Source organism: Oratosquilla oratoria, chromosome 6 (assembly GCF_046742065.1).
Source record: "Oratosquilla oratoria isolate Oo_2021 chromosome 6, ASM4674206v1, whole genome shotgun sequence".
Taxonomy (NCBI): domain Eukaryota; kingdom Metazoa; phylum Arthropoda; class Malacostraca; order Stomatopoda; family Squillidae; genus Oratosquilla; species Oratosquilla oratoria.
The window spans coordinates 16,685,849-16,698,348 of record NC_134782.1 but is presented as its reverse complement, the minus strand read 5'-3'; the positions used below and the strand labels follow the sequence as shown (position 1 = coordinate 16,698,348).

The following is a 12,500-nucleotide window of genomic DNA, read 5'->3' as shown; positions in this document are numbered from 1 at the left end:
TCATATATTCATTTATTCATTCATTAGTTCATTCATACATTCATCTATTCATTTATTCATTCATTCATTTTATTCATTTATTCATTTATTCATTTATTAATTTATTCATTTATTCATTTATTCATTTATTCATTCATTCATTCATTCATCCATTCAGTATTTCTTTTATTCTTTCATTCATTCATTTATTCATTCATTCATTCATTCATTTATTTATTCATTTGTTCATTTATTCATTTATTCATTTATTCATTTATTCATTTATTCATTTATTCATTTATTCATTTATTCATTTATTCATTTATTCATTTATTCATTTATTCATTTATTCATTTATTCATTTATTCATTTATTCATTTATTCATTTATCAATTTATTCATTTATTTATTTATTCATCTATTAATTTATTCATTTATTCCTTATCTATTTGTTCACCTATGTACCTATCTATTTATACAATTAACTTAGTTATTTATCTGTCTATTTATATGTTCAGTTAATCATTTACTTATTCCTTTATCTATTTGTTTTATTTGTTTATTTGTACCTGATTTATTTGTGTAATGGTCCTTCTAATTGCTAGTTTCTTCCTTGATTCGAAACTACTCTTATTCATGCATTCACTTATTCATTTATTCAACCGTCATCGTTGTGAATTCACCTTTCGGAACTTCTTTTCATGAAAATCCTTTGTAACTAGATTCAGAATTAATTCTTTATATCATGGACTTTTTGCATTCAATAAAATATTCAATTTCAGAAAGTGTGATTGAAGCAGCTATTCTGTATATAAATGTATAAAAATATAACATCAAATTTGTGCAAATATAGATATGAGTATTCAGTAATTATAGAAAATATACAAAGGGCATGGAGAGGGCATGGGAAACATATGGAAATGGTAGAAAAGGGGAATAAGTTTTAATATGATTATAAAATAATCATAAAACATATACAGAATCATCAGGCTAACAGAAATATCCGTTGTTAATTGATAGCTAGATGTACTGTGTTATGAAGTTATACTTGTATTTATTTGATTACTTGATAACAAATTTATACACCAATGGAATGTTTCTGCATATTTTTACAAATAAGTGTACAAGTTCATTTTGACTATATCTAAAACACTATACAACATATGCAAGCTTATATGTTATTTCAAGCCTACTTCTTATGAAATGGGATTATATGATTTAAATTAAAGATATGAGATACTAGGATAGTGATGAATGATTTTATGATGACATATCTTCAAAGTCTTTATTAGTTCTACAGTTCTATTGAAATGAAAATCAAGTGTACAGGTTATCGAATTATTTTGACCAGAGACTTTGTTATATATATAAAAAAAACGTCCTGTGATGAAATACTAAGACGTAAGTAAATGAAAATTATACATATGTTTCTATAGACCAAGGTTTTCAACTTCCATATAAGAGAGGTAACTAAGTCAAAGGCACACACACACTCCCACCCATTCCACTCCCACCCGTTCCACTCCCACCCATTCCACTCCCACCCATTCCACTCCCACACATTCCACTCCCACCTATTCCACTCCAACCCATTCCACTCCCACCCGTTCCACTCCCACCCGTTCCACTCCCACCCTTTCCACTCCCACCTATTCCACTCCCACCCATTCCACTCCCATCCATTCCACTCCCACCCATTCCACTCCCACCCATTCCACTCCCACCCATTCCACTCCCACCCACTTCACTCCCATCCATTCCACTCCCACCTATTCCACTCCCACCCATTCCACTCCCACCCATTCCACTCCCACCTATTCCACTCCCACCTATTCCACTCCCACCCATTCCACTCCCACCCATTCCACTCCCACCCATTCCACTCCCACCCATTCCACTCCTACCCATTCCACTCCCACCCATTCCACTCCCACCCATTCCACTCCCACCCATTCCACTCCCACCCATTCCACTCCCACACATTCCACTCCCACCCATTCCACTCCCACCCATTCCACTCCCACCCATTCCACTCCCACCCATTCCACTCCCACCCATTCCACTCCCACCCATTCCACTCCCACCCATTCCACACCCATCCCCTTCCCTTGTTTCCCTCCCATCATAGCTCCTCTTGGATGAAGGGTTGTCCCTGTATCCTGCACACTACCGAGGCCAGAAGCAATGCATCAAAACACAGTACATCCACAGCAAAGCCACTTCACTAAATCGGTGACCCCCTCTCTTCGTCCCCTCGTGTGGAATGCAAAAATAACATATTTTAAAGAAAATACCATCAAAGGATCAGAGACTATTTTGGGTTTTGAGAATGTTTCCTTCTATACGAATTTTCATTATGAATATCTTTTTTTATCATGTGTTGGGTTTGTTTCCACAATTAGATATGTTTATTATAAATACGCAGAGGGGCGACGCACACGTAAACACAAACTCGAACACATACACACACACACGCACACAGACACACATACACACACACACACAAATACACACACGCACACACACACACACACACACACACACACACACACACACACACACACACACACACACACACACACACACACACACACACACACACACACACACACACACACACACACACACACACACACACACACACACACACACACACACACACACACACACACACACACACACACACACACACACACACACACACACACGATGATATGTGAGAACAATGTTTTTTGCACTGTTTAGTTTCTTATTCAGATTTTCTAAATATTTACTTTTTTTGCGGAGGAGTAGTGGATTTAGAGAATGTATTCATCGACGTCGATAGGACGATGCAATTCATCTTAGAGTCTACAGATGCGATGGAACAGTGGCCATGAACATACCAGAAACGGCACTAGGGACGCGGCTAGAACTCTGTACTAAAGAACCTCCTTTCTCATGCCCTCGCAGAAGTATGTCCAAACAAGTTGATGGAGTCGCCATTGGCAGCCCCCTGGGAGTCCTCTTCTCCAACTTTTTCAAAGGGAACCATAGAAAAGAAGGTACTTACCGCCAAACATCCCTCCATATATTGCCGCAATGTAGATTTTTTTTTTTTTTGTTTTTTTTTTTTGTTTTTTGTCATGGTTAGAGATCTCCAGGAATTCCACAACGTCATGAAACGGCTTGTCAATGTCTCTGACCTTGTTTTTTTGTTTTTGAAGAATCCAACAATGGCCACTTACCCTTCCTCGAAGTCTTTGTAGCCAACTTCGACAAGTTAAATACTTCAATGTATGTCAAACCCACCAACTAAAGTCTTTGTTTTAACGGTAGGAGTAAATGTCCTACGGACACCTATTTGGAAGTTTACCAGTAGGAAAATTAAATAGATACAGAGAAAATCTAAATAAGAAAATGAATAAAACAGAAACTGTAGTTTCATATATATATATATATATATATATCAATAATATAATTTTTAAACCTTGACCCGTTTTTGATTCGTTTCCCGTTTCGGTCGCGCACACTACGAAAAGCGGGACACCCCCGCTATAGGTGTTTTTCGTATATGTTTTTCTCTAATCACCCTTAAATGTTCCAACGAACCCAGTGTCCTTCTTAGTAGGGGTTCAGGTGTTACTGCGAGATGGCCGGAGACACCTTAAGAAAGCGGAGAGGACGCCATTTCTGGGGATGGATAACGAAGCAGAAGAAGATCCCGAAGGAGGAGCTGCAGAACGACAGCAAACGGATGAAAGCTTTAAAAGAGGAACACAAGAAGGAGTTTTCTCACCTCTACGAGGACTTAAAGTGTTTTCAAGTGAAAGAATCGATAGGGATCTTCCATAGAAAGCTGTTGACTTTAAACGAGCTACTGAAGGAGCGGAAAGATTTAGTTTACGACGACGAAGGCCTGCTCGATTCGTTGGAGCCATCCGGCGAGGTGATCTCCGAAGAAAGAGCAAAAGGCTTCATGAAACATTACTTTGCCGGCTACAAAAACTTCAGGACCAACGGAGGCGGGAGTGATCACACACAATACCAGAAATACTACATAGAGAGGTCTTTAGCCGCTAAAAGCCGGTTTAATAGAGCAAGAAAATACGCCATAAAGGCAGCCCGGCGAAGGTCCGGGGGCGTTCCCGTGACTGTGCCCGAAGAAGAAGAAAAGAGAGCTGCGGAGCCTCCGGGAGACGAAGAGGAGGAGAAAAAGATGGCGGAGCCTTTGGAGGTTGCGTCTTCCGTTCCCTCTTCTGATTTTGGTGTCGGCCCGCTAACAGAGGGGTTGAGGCTGATGGCGAGAGAAAAGGAAGTGGTCGAGAAAAGTGAGCTAGAGCGGAAGAAGGCAGAGAAAGAAGAACGGAAAAGACAGAGAGAGCAGAAGCAGGCAGAAAAGAGGGCAGAGGTAGAAGAGCGGAAAAGACAGAGACAGCTGAAAAAGGCAGAAAAAGAGGAAGAACAAAGAGCAAGAAAAAGGAAACGAGAGGAGAAGAAAGCGGAAAAACAACGAAAGAAGCAGAGGACCGCAGAAATCAATAAGGAGGCCAAGCTGATGAGATTGCGTGAGAAAGACCCTGAAGGTAGCTTCCTCTTGCCCGGGCTGTCCGAGGATGCAGAAGTACGTGCCGGAGCACTAGAGAAAATAACAAATGCACGCGAGAACCGCAAAGAAATCACCGAGAAGCCAGTCTTCGTGGAAATGAAAGAGCGAGTTTTAAGCACGTTTCCCGGATACATCTCCGAAACCAGCGAAGCGAGCGTTCCTGTACACTCGGTGGGCGAGTTGGGTGAATACAAGTGTAAGATCTGTAGAGCGCTCCTTTACAGGGGAGAACGAAAGACCATCTGCTGTAACGGAGGAAAAAACACCCAAATCGGTGTACGAACTGTCGCCCTTGGGCGAGGACATAAAGGGCCTGTACGATGGCTCCTCCCTGAATCTAAACACTTTCTCGGAAATATTGTTGGGTTCAATTTGGTGTTCTCCTTTACGTCTTTTGCGACTTCGGGTGTTCTGGAGAACAAGAGAGAGGCCGCTATGAGTTTCAAGATACAGGGGAAAATCTATCATCGCTTAGGGCCCGTGAAGCCCAACCTCATGGTCGCTGAAGACGTGATAAAACGTCTGGGGCAGAAAGACGAAAACTCCGAAGAAGCCGTTCTGGCAGTCTTCGGCGGGTTTCCTGGATCTCTACTTCTACCACGACAAAAAACAGCAACTGAAGCTCCGGTCTGACCGAGTAAGTTCTTACGTGTCTGAGCGCAGGGAACGCGAGAACAAGCAATACAGGAGGAACGAAGACATTATAGAGACGCTATACACATACTTCGTTAACAAAAACGCAGCTCTGAAAGAGATCCTCAGGGAGGCGAAGACGTCAGCGGAGCTGGTCCGAGCTCACGTCGACAGGTACGAATCCTTACCGGATGTCGTCATCGATCTCAAGACGTCGAAGAACGTCTCTACGAGCGAACACAAAGGAGTCTACCATTTGCCGACGGCGACATGTCAAGTAGGAGCGATAGTGAATATGGGGCGAGACAGTAAACTGAGTGTCAGTATAGCGTCGCCTTTACCCGGAGCGAAATACGCTTTGAGAAACATAAGCCATGTGAACTACTTCTACGATCTCTTCCAGTATCCCATGTTGTTCCCGAACGGGGATAAGGGGTACAGTGTCGAAATGGAAAAGGAGGGCTCCTCGAAAAGGCTGACTGCGTTAATGTACTATTCGGCCCTCTATATGGAGAGAGAAGGAGTCTTTAACTATCTCACGAAGTGCCGGCGCCTCTTCCAGCAGTTTGTCGTCGACAACTACGTGAAGATTGAAACTTCCCGGTTGAACTATATCGAGAACGAGCACGGTATGCGCAAGGAAAGGGCCGATATGTTGAACTGTAGCAGCAAGAGCGATGTCGGGCAACGTGTAGTGCTCTCGCCGTCGTTCGTCGGCGGGCCGAGATACATGAAACAGCGTCAACAGGACGCCTTAGCGTACGTTACGGCCTACGGGGCGCCCGACTACTTCATAACCTTCACGATGAATCCCAGATGGCCGGAGTCGGCAGGGGGCGACAGGCCGGATTTGATAAGCAGGGTGTTCAAGTTGAAGCTAGACAGCCTAATGGACGATCTGACGCGCGGAAAGGCCTTCGGAGCCGTAAAGGCGTACCTCTACAGTGTGGAGTGGCAAAAACGAGGTCTCCCGCACGCTCACATACTGCTCTGGATGGCCGTTCGTGTGACCGCGGATACTGTGGAGCAAGTCATAAGAGCCGAGATACCCGACAAGGAAAAGGAACCGAGACTGTACGAGACGGTTACTCGGTGTATGATACATGGGCCCTGTTTGGGCTTTGACGAATCGCAGTCCTGTTGCCAGCAAAAGGGTAGGAAACCCGGCCAGTGCGGTAAGGGGTTCCCGAAGAAGTGCAGAAACGACTTGCTCTTTGGAAACAACGGCTACCCCGAATACAAGAGGCGTCCCATAGGAGAAGGAGGAAACTCCTTCACGCTCAAGATGAAGGATGGACCCGTCACCATAGACAACTCCTGGGTCGTTCCGTACAACCCCTTCCTCTGTCTAAAGTACAATGCTCACATCAACGTTGAGTGTTCCAATTCCATAAAGGCGATAGCCTATGTGACAAAGTACGTCAACAAGGGATCGGACAGAGTGCTGTTCACAAAGACGACGGGCGAAGGAGAAAACGAAGTCGTCAATGAAGTTAGGAATTACCAAGAGGCGAGGTTCATCAACTCTAACGAGGCCACCTGGAGGATCTTCAGTTTCGATATTCATAGATGCTCCCCTGCGGTTTTTATGCTGGATCTACATCTCGAGGGCGAGAAATCCGTCTTCTATACTGATAGTATGACGGCCGAACAGGTGGAAAAAAAAGGTTAATGCCGATACTCACTTAACTGCCTTCTTCAAGATTTGCCGGCGGGACGAGTTTGCGAGAACGCTATACTATTACCAGATGCCCCTGCACTACGTATACAATATTAGGACGAACAGATGGGAACAACGGAAGACGGTAAGGGGCAGTCTCGGCCGCATACGAGCTGTGACCTCGAAAGCGGTAGAACTCTTTTTCCTGAGGCTGCTCCTAACCCATAAAAAAGGCCCCACTTCGTACGAAGATCTCAGAACGGTAGACGGAGTCATGTACGACACAAACCTAGAAGCTGTGAAGGCGTCGGGCCTGCTCTCTGACGCATCCGTTTGGTCGGAGACGGTAATGGACGTCATCAACAGCACTAACGACAGGAGACGGCTTCGGGAAACCTACGCGTGCATGTTGGTCTTCACCGACGATATGCAGGATCAGTCTGTTATATGGGAAGAGACAAAGGACTACTTCTCCAGCGATTTCCTGCAAGCGGCACGCTTGACGGATTACAACGAAGACATCTACCAGGACGCTCTCGACGACATTCAGCAACATGTGCTCAACTGCGGAGGTGGCTCGATTACCCAATACGGCCTCCCCGCTTCCAGAGGGGGGGCGAGACCCTCGAATCTCCTGAGAAGAGAAAGGGCCTACAACAAAACAGCGCTGAAGGAGTCTGTTGAGGAAAAAGTTAAGCTTCTCAACAGCGGTCAACGTGGCGTTTACGAGCATGTGATGCATCGGATCGAGAACGGACACCGCTACGGGCACAACGGAGTGTTCGTCAATGCTGCCGGCGGGACCGGCAAATCTTTCCTCTTGAATCTGTTACTCGACACGGTCCGTTCCCGGGGGAAGATCGCGTTAGCGGTCGCCTCATCCGGTATTGCGGCAACAGTCCTCTCCGGGGGCCGCACGGCCCACAACATGTTCAAGATCCCGTTAATGGAGTTTGACGAAACTAAAGCGTGCTCCGTCAAGAAGAACACGGAATTGGCGAAGCTCCTACAACAGACCGAGCTGATCGTCTGGGACGAAGTCGTAATGGCGAACAAGAACATGCTGACTGCTGTGGATATCACTCTTAGAGACATCATGGACAACGACGAATTCATGGGGGGCAAAGTGTTTGTGTGCGCAGGAGACTTTCGTCAGATCTTGCCGGTGATAAGAAACGGAGGGAAGGAGCAGGAACTAGCCCACTGCATCAAATCGAGCTACATGTGGGAAGGGCTCGCGAAGATGCAGCTTACGGAGAACGTCCGTCTCAAAAAGGACGACGTCAAGAACAGCAAGTTCGCGAAGCAGCTGTTGACGATCGGGTCTCGCGAAAGCGGCGAGATCTACTTCGGAAGGGGTTTCGGTGTGCGAGCGACTTCGAGAGAGGAGTTGGTCTACAAAGTTTACGACGACTTCGGAGCGAACCACTTGAACCTTTCCTACTTCGAAAAGCGGTCGATAGTCTCGCCGACCAACGACGACGTCGACTCTGTGAACAAGATGATCTACGATCTCAACCAGGAAAAGGAGGTCGTGTACTACAGCGCGGACACGCCGTTGGATCAGGAAACGGATATCCAGGTTTCAGTGTTCAACTCCATGACCAGCCCGTCTGTGCCGTTGCACGATCTGAGGCTGAAGATCGGCTGTATCGTGATGGTGATGAGGAACATCTGTCCTCCTATGATATGCAACGGAACACGTGTGATGGTCACTAACCTCAAGAAACACATTGTGGTGGGGAAAATCTTAGGGGGTGCTTATCGGGGTGAACAGGTATTGATCCCGCGAATTGCTCTGGAGTCGCAGGACACTCCCGTGCCCTTCAGGCGAAAGCAGTTCCCGATAAAGTTGAGTTACGCTATGACGATCAACAAGAGCCAGGGACAGACTTTTGATCGCTGTGGGTTACTGCTGGATTCTGTACATTGCTTCGCGCACGGTCAACTGTATGTAGCCTGTTCTAGAGTAACGAACTGGGACTCTTTGGTGTACTATACGGGCTGGCGAAGGGCTGGAAAAAGTGTTGCCCCCCGGCCTGCTGTTAACGTGGTGTACAGAGAGTTGTTCGAGGATTATTTAGAGGGAGAAGAGGAGGAAAAGGGGCCCACAAAAGCGTCTTTAGTTGCGGCTACCCGCATTCCCGAGGAAGTGGACGAGTCCGACAGGACAAACAACATCCCGGAAGACATACACAAAATCTCAGAGGAGGAATGGCGGAATATGTTAGCGCCCGACTGTTCTCGAAAATAGAAAAGCTGGAGGAAAAGCTGAAGAAGGAGATCGAGGCTGTGATGGTGGCTTTAAACCGCTCTAGCGATGACGAAAGTAGCTCCGATGGCTTCCCGAAGAGAAGCCGTGAATCCGAAGAAGACAAAGAAGAGGGGCACTCTTCAGGGGGTTATGTTACTTCTCCGCCTTTTCCTAAGAAGGTTAAAACAGGGGCGAAGCCCTAGGGCGCGAAGCGCCCGCGAGCGAAGCGAGCTTGCGCGAAGCGCAAAAGCCCCCTGCGGAGCAGGGCCGGCGAAGCCGGTGGGCTTGTATATATATATATATATATATATATATATAATATATATATGTATATATATATATATATATACATATATATATATATATATATATATATATATATGTGTATATATATATATATATACATCTATATATATATATATGTATATATATACATATTTATATATATATATCTGTATATATATATACATATATATATATATCTATATATATATATATGTATATACATATATACATATATGTATATATATACACATATATATGTATATATATTTATATAATATATATGTATATATAGATATATATATATACACATATATATACATGTGTATACATGTATATATATATATATATATATGTATATGTATATATATATATATATATATTATATACATATATATATATATACATATATATATATATATGTATATATGTACATATATATATATATATATATATATGTATATATATATATATTATAAATATACATATATATATATGTATATATGTACATATATTATATATATATATATATATATATATATATATATATTATAAATATACATATATATGTATGTATATATATATGTATATATATACATAAATATATATATATATCGACAAGCCTCAGAAAGGAAGAAAAAGTACTGGGAACATTTCAGCAAAGTCCAAAAAAGTCAGTGCTGCAAGCTAGTCGCGACGTAGGTTTTTAAAAATCATCCGTTCATCGCATTATGAAACGTCAATGGAAAATTCACGTTCCAAGACTAGTCCATGCTCTTAAGGACGATGATCTAGACCGTAGAACATTGCTAGTGGTACTTGAAACGATGTATCGAAAACGCACACTTTCCAACAAAGATTGTGTGGAGTGACGAGGCCACGTTCAAATAAAATGTTCAATTAACCGCCACAGTTGCACTTATTGGGGACATGAGAATGCAGATATTATGGTCGACCACCATATCAATTTAACATGAATTACAATGTGGTGCGGCTTATCATCAAGAGGATTATTTGGACCGTTCTTTTTTTGACGCCACTGTGACTGGTCCCGTTTACTTGAACTTGCTGCAACAGTCTGCCATGCTAAGCATTAGAAAAGACTTTGAAGAGGACGAGTTTTATTTTCAGCAAGATGGGGCTCCTCTAGATTACCATCGCGATGTCAGATCCTTCCTTGATGAGATCTTGCCAAACAGGTGGATTGGACGGAGGGGTTTCGTTGAACACCCACCCCGTTCACCAGACATCACAGCACTAGATTTTTTTTTTTTTTCTTAATGGAGATATGTAAAAGACAAAGTCTACGCTATGAGACCTGCAACAGTCGCCGAATTGAGGGGAGCTATTGAACCTGAATGCACACAAATACCAAAGAAATTGTTTCGTGATGTGTGCGATTCCATTGCTTCGCGTTGCCAGTAGTCTCTGGACCAAACTGGACGTCAGTTTTAAAACAGGTGGTGACAAAACAATAAAATGATATTTGTAAATTCTATTACATTTTGAAAATTAAAATAATTTTAATAAACACCTACTTTACAATTATTTAAACTGAACATACATTTTGGGACACCTTATATATATATATATATATATATATACATATATATACATTTATTTATACATATATATATGTATATATATATGCATATACATATATATACATATATATATATATATATATATATATATATATATATATATATGTACATATATATATATATATTCCGAGAGCGGAAACTGTAACTTATGGGGAGAGATTTCCTGATGAACGTTCCCTGGTTCGTTTATATTACCACCCTGCTTTTGTATATATACTCTTCTTTATGTACCTTGAAGATGTCTGAATAGACGAAAGCGCTCGATCAAAAATATATTAGTCTCTTTTGTGGTTTTCTCCTTGTACGTATGTATGTATGTATGCATGTATGTAAATCTCGTAGCCTGTCTGAAATCGACATCATTCTGCACAAACTTTCAAAAACTGTTTTACATTTGTTTGACAAGACGAGCTTGGTCTCCGATAAATTGCTTTCCTGTTATCGAAATGTCAAACATTCTCTTTGTATGTTCAAAATCTAAATAAAAGATACTCGAAATAAAAGATAAAACAGAAATATTAGTAACAGGTTCAATGTAAAAGAATTCTAGAATATTGTTGGCGATATTCTGTTTCTATCTTGTAGCCATTCAAATTTAGAAAAATTATTAAAAAATTAGTTCCCTTTGACCCAACCTCCACCACGAGCGCTCTCTCTCTCTCTCTCTCTCTCTCTCTCTCTCTCTCTCTCTCTCTCTCTCTCTCTCTCTCTCTCTCTCTCTCTCTCTCTCTCTCTCCCTCTCTCCTCTCTCTCTCTCTCTCTCTCTCTCTCTCTCTCTCTCTCCTCTCTCTCTCTCTCTCTCTCTCTCTCTCTCTCTCTCTCTCTCTCTCTCACTCACTCACTCTCTCTCTCTCTCTCTCTCTCTCTCTCTCTCTCTCTCTCTCTCTCTCTGAGCTTGCATTACGTGTTATATGTTTTTATCTGATTAGAGGTTCGTAATTTTTCTTTAGATCACATTTAGTATATTGTCTAATAGCTTACTCATTGATCACATTGTAGCTCAGCACTCAGGCATAAACACTGATTATGCTCTGATGAAAAATCTGGCTTGAGGTAAAGGATAACTGACTGCTCTCTGGATTAAACGAAGTTTATTTTGATCAGTATTTCGTCCTGACTAGTTTCTTATCTTTGTTTAAAAAAACATAATCTGACAATTTTCAAGAGGCTAAAGATACGAAGGAAGACTGAGCGAAATACGAGTATAATGGCTATACCCATTTCGTCCTATTTCGTCCTGTTTCACCTCATTTCGTGTTGCCCCAGGTTGTCGCTAGCGTCGCTTTCCCATTCGCGATCGTTACCTCAAAGGATGATCTGCTGGCCTTTTTTTTCCATGAAAGCCAGGGGAGTAGTGGTCGTTGAGCTTATGAGCAAAGGGCATTGGGGATGCGCAGGCTTCCAAAAGTCTTTTTAAGGATGCAAATTACCACCTGTCCATATTCTTTGTCTTCCTGTCTATGACTTGATTGCGTCTCTCGGAGGATTTTAATGGCATTT

At 42.5% G+C, this 12,500-nt stretch overlaps 1 protein-coding gene across 1 annotated transcript; it reads left to right on the top strand.

Moving 5' to 3' along the window:
• The first annotated feature begins 6,948 nt into the window (after positions 1–6,948).
• On the top strand, positions 6,949–9,114 carry LOC143025938 (ATP-dependent DNA helicase Pif1-like). The gene has a single exon (XM_076185918.1). The coding sequence runs from the start codon at positions 6,949–6,951 to the stop codon at positions 9,112–9,114; it is 2,166 nt and encodes a 721-aa protein (XP_076042033.1).
• Positions 9,115–12,500: the final 3,386 nt, after the last annotated feature.